This window comes from Morone saxatilis, unplaced genomic scaffold (genome assembly GCF_004916995.1).
Source record: "Morone saxatilis isolate NCDOM2014 unplaced genomic scaffold, NCSU_SB_2.0 Contig14, whole genome shotgun sequence".
NCBI classification, from domain to species: Eukaryota; Metazoa; Chordata; class Actinopteri; family Moronidae; genus Morone; species Morone saxatilis.
In genome coordinates, this window is record NW_023339696.1 from 14851177 (window position 1) to 14857415 (window position 6239).

At 41.3% G+C, this 6239-nt stretch overlaps 1 protein-coding gene across 1 annotated transcript in view; it reads left to right on the plus strand.

Annotated features, from left to right (window-relative positions):
- Positions 1 to 5983, plus strand: part of olfm2a (olfactomedin 2a) — a gene marked incomplete in the record, with an annotated part of 20622 nt that extends 14639 nt beyond the window's left edge. Inside the window, 4 exon segments of the mRNA XM_035654541.1 lie at positions 1 to 101; positions 1880 to 2099; positions 3130 to 3236; positions 5004 to 5983. Coding sequence (XP_035510434.1) covers positions 1 to 101; positions 1880 to 2099; positions 3130 to 3236; positions 5004 to 5678 — 1103 coding nt within the window.
- Positions 5984 to 6239: the final 256 nt, after the last annotated feature.

Genomic DNA, 6239 nt, shown 5'->3' on the forward strand with positions numbered 1-6239 from the left:
TACAGTATGTAAGAAACACGGAGAGCCTAATGAAAGTGGTGGATGGAAAGCTGAAGGTGGCCTCTGAAAATCCCCGCAGTCTCAATCCAAAGGGCTTTCAGGTAATTGGCTGTCTGTCACTTCTTGTACAGTGATGCGTGTGTGTGTATTATTGCCGAGTGAATGCAGATACTATTAGATGTGGCGCTACTCTCCATGTGCACACAAACTTTGCCAGATGCATTGCAATCTCTTTCGCTCTTCACAGACAATAAAATTTTGTATGACTCTCGATAGACTGCCGTATTGGCATAGGTACATAAATTCAATTCCAAAACTATCTCTTAGTCATTGAGTCATGCGCAGAGAAAATTTGAGCAAATTCACATGCTCCTGAATTATTAAACTCCTGGACCTAGAAGAAGAGTGTTTTTTTCTGTATTCCTCTCTTTCCATTTCTTCCTCTCTTTCTTCATTTAGCCTCTCTTCCTACTCTATATACTTAACATTCTGGTGTCTGCTCTTAGATAGCAGGCACATATATTCACATTTATCTCTACCTTATCTCTCTACAAGCTAAGACTCAGCCGCCATTATCAGTGGGCCTTTTTGTCTTCCTGTCAGCGGGCTGTCTTGCCCAGGCTTTCTCCACATTTCTCACACTCTTACAGATATTAGATGGACCATAAAATAGTTTGATTAAAAGATGTCTTGATAAATGCTAAGTGTGCTTTACCACTGGGACCCTGTCTCAGCACAGGGACAAGCTTGAATGGCTATGTTTTGCTCCCAGTGTGTTTTATGAAAGCAAGTCCAATGGAAGCAATGAAGATGTTTTTGAAATTAGCCAATTCATCAGTAAAGCCTCAGATGACTAAAATCTGCAGAATAGTAAGCATTATATCCCAGGACTTATCTGAATGTAAATCCGCAATCCAATAAAGATTTTTTTAAAAAGCAGGATTTGACCAGAGCAGGTTGGCTGATGAATGCATGCAGCTCAAAGTTGCCAATGGCAAAGCGTGGGAGATTAACGAGACCGAATTTTCGCAGCTTGAAAAGGGGAAAATGAGATTTATGATGTGGCGCCACAGGGCTGAGAGCTGCTCCATCACCAGATTTACGATAAACCTTAACAAGGAGGAAACAGCCCCTCCTGTGGTGGCCACACTTTATTGATACACCTATTTCTCTCTTGAGCCTTCTACTTTCCAAGCAGGCAGCCTGACTCTCCTGCTGCTTCCTGCACTCCTACCTAAGGACACATTGTTCTTTTCACTTCTAAACACATGATGAGTCACAGACCAAGTTTACACCCAGCAGTACCATGGTCCTTCTGTAGGTGAAAATGTAATTCAGCTTAGACAGTAAGCAGACATGCATTTGGCAAACCTGAAAATAATGTGTATATTAAGTGGCTTTCCAATCCACACAAAGGATTATAAATTTAAAAAAGTGGGCAGGAGTAATAAAAGAAGCAACTGATAAAGTGTTAATGTATTGTAAAGGACATAAATATTAAAATAGAAAGTTATGTGTAAAGTCGTCTAGGATATAGACAACGAAAGAGAACTCCAGTTTTCATTTGTATACCAGAAATGTCAGGAATAGCCTATATGAAATCACAATAAATTTACCCTGGCACAGTTCTGCTATGAATCTCATGATAAATTCAGGCCCTAAGGTGTCAAAAAGGTAAACCAGCTCCCAGCTACAATTTGAGTTCCTCACTGAGAGATCATCTATGATCCAGAAGCAACAACTGAAGATTGAAGAGCTATCTGCACACAATCCCCTCTACTGTCTAGTATGGTCGACCTCATCCCCTCTCCGATATTCTCTTTAATCCTCTCTACCCCCTTGCAATTCCATGTGTCTTTCTCTGCAATTACCATCATAGGAGTTGAAAGACAAGGTGACCCAGCTGCTCCCCCTGCTGCCAGTGCTGGAACAATACAAGGCAGATGCCAAGATGATCCTCCGACTTCGGGAGGAGGTGAGGAATCTGTCCTTGGTGCTGATGGCCATCCAAGAAGAAATGGGGGCCTATGATTATGAGGAGCTGCGCCAGAGAGTCCTGCTGCTGGAAACCAGGCTCCACTCCTGCATGCAGAAACTAGGTATAAGATGTATGCAAATAGGTGTGGGTGGATGGGCAGTCATTGAATGCTTAATGTGCAATTCATTATCAAATATCAATGTAGCACTTAAAAAGTTAGAGGTTAGACAACAGCAAGGAAGAAAGGAATAACTGATTAAAGTAAGATCACCAATGGTCAAAACTCTGTTATACATTATCAACATATCCACTCTACTCAGTGTTCAAATTATCTGCATAAATTAAGAAAAATTGGCCTAGAAAGCCTGAATGAATAATTGATCGTGTTCTTGTGTAATGTGTTAGCTTAAAATGATGATTTTACAAAATCCCACATATATAAGATGAATATACTGATGACTTAACAGAAAAAGACTGCAGTCAGAGTTTAGCCTTGAGGTCAATAGTGTTTTGTTATTTGTTATTCCATAGGCTTTTTTTAAGAAAGTTACTTCACTCAGAGAGACAATACATTAGAAATATATCCAAATATATATATTCATTTACAGATAATTTGTATGGAGTGCTTTCCAAACTGGGTAAACAAATGCAGCGAAAAGAAAACTAGGACAATAATAGAAATAGAAATATTAGTGATGAACAAATGTATATATTAAATGTGTTTATAAAAATCAATGTAGTAGATGCAATTAAATCTTCTGCATCCTTGTAAAATTACAAATTGTGATATCAATCAATCCATATATGTCCTTTTAAAAGTGTTATTTATGGCTTAGGAGTGTGCTGAAATCTTCAAATCTTCTTTTCAATATATATATGTGAGTGTCATCTGCAAAAAATGAAAAAGAAATCCATATTTTTTTTACAATGTGCACAAATGGAAACTCCTAAATTGACAAAACCATACAGGGCCTAAAACCTAGTACAACACCATTTCAGATAAGCTGTATAACTGGAGTTCACAGGCACAAAAAAAATGTCTGTCTGTGTATGTGTGTGTTTTGTGAGTACTCAGTGTCACAGTGTGTATATGTCTATGAAATACATACATCTATATGCTGTCTTACATCTTTCTCTTCTTTGACCTCCAGGCTGTGGGAAGTTGACTGGCGTCAGTAATCCCATTACAGTGCGTTCATCAGGGTCAAGGTTCGGTTCCTGGATGACAGATACTATGATTCCCAGTTCAGACAACAGAGTAAGTCCAACTGTTTCTATGCTCACCCCTGAACTAGAACCATTTAATCCATGCTACCTACCTACCTACCTACCTACCATACTTCAACAAACAGAGAGAATAAAGTTGAAGTAAAGTCATTGTCAAAAACAGGACAAACTCTGTCAGCTGCTCAATAGAAAAAATATCCCCCACAGCAACGCTGTCATGATACCTCACTGACTGATTGACTGTTTTGCCTGAGTAGGACTTCTTCTGTGCTCTGAAGGAGACAGAGAGAGAAATAGGGATGCAAAGCTGACTCATTGATGGATAGCATCCCTTTTCCTCCTCCTTGTCTTCCTCTGTCACTGCAACTCCAGCTGATTAATCACTTTATCATCAGTGGAGAAATGAATGAGTTGTTTAGGCTAAAGTTTTCTAAATCACCTAGGTAATTACCAGGAGTGTACTGAAATGCTCTGCAACCAGATGATATAGTAATGACTTGAGCTGATTAGAGATGACATGTAGTCCTGTATGGGCAGACACATGGTAAGAAGCAAGAGGGGGAAAGACACAGGATAGGAAGAAAAGGGAGAGGAATTGTACTGCAGAGGAAGTGGTGGTGGGAGAGTGGATTATTAGCCATCTGTAAGGGAAAATGGAAACTGATGAAGTTTAAGACGAGAGATGACGATGGCCTTTTTTGTCCCCGCCCTGAATCATAACAGGCTAACATATTGCCAACAGAAAAGGTCAATTGCTGTGATTGAATGCCCTGATCTTTGTCTTTAATCACCCGACTTGCTGAGATCACATTAGACTCTTTAGATCAATCACTGAATGTATTAATAGTCAGATACAGCAACAATATCACATCAACACCCGCACCAATCATGATAATCATATTTGGGAAACGTCATTGTCGCTGAGAAACCAAATAGGAAAAAACATACCAGGGCAAAAAGCTTGGTCTAAATGTGCTAGAGCTTCAGCCTGGCTCAGCTCCTGCCTCCTGCTCAGCTCTAGGGAGTCATTTAGTAGGCAGAGGAGAAACAATGCTTAATGCTCCATAATCTCCCCTTCTCCATAATTCAGCTGCTGTACCTCACCACCCCCGACTCCTCCCATACCCTTCTGCTCCCCCCACTGGGATTGTTATTGAAGAAAAGTGCCTATTCTACACCTGGGAAGAAGGCGAGAAGAAAGAGATAAAAACGATGGCTGGTGCATCAAAAGACAAGAGCTACATCTTAGCAAAGCTCTCCATGTTAAGGACAAAATAAATATCCAACCCAACTGCAGTTTAATTGAATCAATTAAAAGCTGAACTGTGCCACGGTGGAAGCATTGGCGGAATGAGATGGGAAATGCAGCCAGAGAGGGGCCATGTCAGTGGAGAGATCCGCTGAGAGTGCTTGAGGAAAAAGATAGAGCTGCTAAATGGATTGATTTTCTGTAAATGTGGACTGGAAAGGGCAAGGAGCACAAGCAGTGGTTGACTGCAAGGCACAGGCAACGTCTTCACTCCCACACGCAGAAGAGATCAATAGTTTTGCACACACATTCAAGTATGCACAAACTGCATGAAGGCATGCACTCACAATCAAACAAGTAGAGATTCATCACATACACACATGATTATTTGGCTCAGGACACCGCCACTAGCCATAATAAAACATTTATCACAGTGTTAAGAAGATGTGCCATGTATAGCATAATATTCTTGTATAACTTATAGATCTTCTCATTATATCCTTAGTTTGTCCCTTTTCCCAATGGGATTCATGTTTCTTCTCTCCACAGGTGTGGTCCATGGATGGTTACTTCAAGGGACGGCGTGTCCTGGAATACCGCACAATGAATGATTTCATGAAGGGCCAGAACTTTGTGCAGCACTTGCTGCCTCATCCCTGGGCAGGTACTGGCCATGTGGTATACAACGGCTCCCTGTACTACAACAAGTACCAGAGCAACATCATCATCAAATACCACTTCCGTTCTCGAAGTGTGCTGGTGCAGCGCAGCCTAAGTGGGGCCGGCTATAACAACACCTTTCCCTATTCCTGGGGTGGCTCCTCTGACATCGACCTCATGGCGGATGAGAATGGCCTGTGGGCCGTTTACACCACCATCCCCAATGCTGGGAACATTGTCATCAGCCGCCTGGAGCCACAGAGTCTGGAAGTGCTTCAAACTTGGGACACAGGCTTTCCCAAGCGCAGTGCTGGAGAGTCTTTCATGATCTGCGGTACACTTTATGTCACCAACTCTCACCTGGCTGGTGCAAAAATCTACTTTGCCTACTACACCAACACATCAAGCTATGAGTACACAGACATCCCCTTCCACAATCAATACTCCCACATCTCCATGATGGACTACAACCCCAGGGAGAGGGTCCTGTACACCTGGAACAACGGACACCAGGTGCTCTACAATGTCACACTGTTCCAGGTTATTAAGACTTCTGGGGACTAAGAGCCCTCAGACTGAACCACTCAAGTAATGCTGTGATCATTGTTCTGGGGGACAAATAAGCTGTGTGGAGGTGGGTACAGGTTGTGGGAGGTGGGGGTTGGGGGCTGTGTATGGGCATAGGCTTGGATTTTTTAAAAGAATTTCAATCTTCATAGAGTGCTATTATTCACATTCTCAAAAAACACTCCGACAGCTATGTCGGTAAAGATACAAAGACTGAGCGCTTCTTTTTTTTTCTTTCTGTGATGAGTAAGCATGGTTCTTTTTATTTGTGATGAGAAATAAATATCAATCTTTACCATTTACGACTTTGTATTTCATTGTCACTTTCATTTCAAATAGACCACTGTATTTTGGAGGGTGAAGAACAAAGGATGTTCAACGTTTTGCTGTGAACACATGGCTTCAAACTTGGATGTGTGTTCTCCCTAGGTGGAGGCTTCTTAAAAGAAAAAAAACATATTTGTAATGGATGATAATGTTTCTTTTATTTCTTTTTGAATGACAGGGACATGAAAGTATTTATTCCTTGTTTTGACTAAAACGGAAGCTGTCGGCATG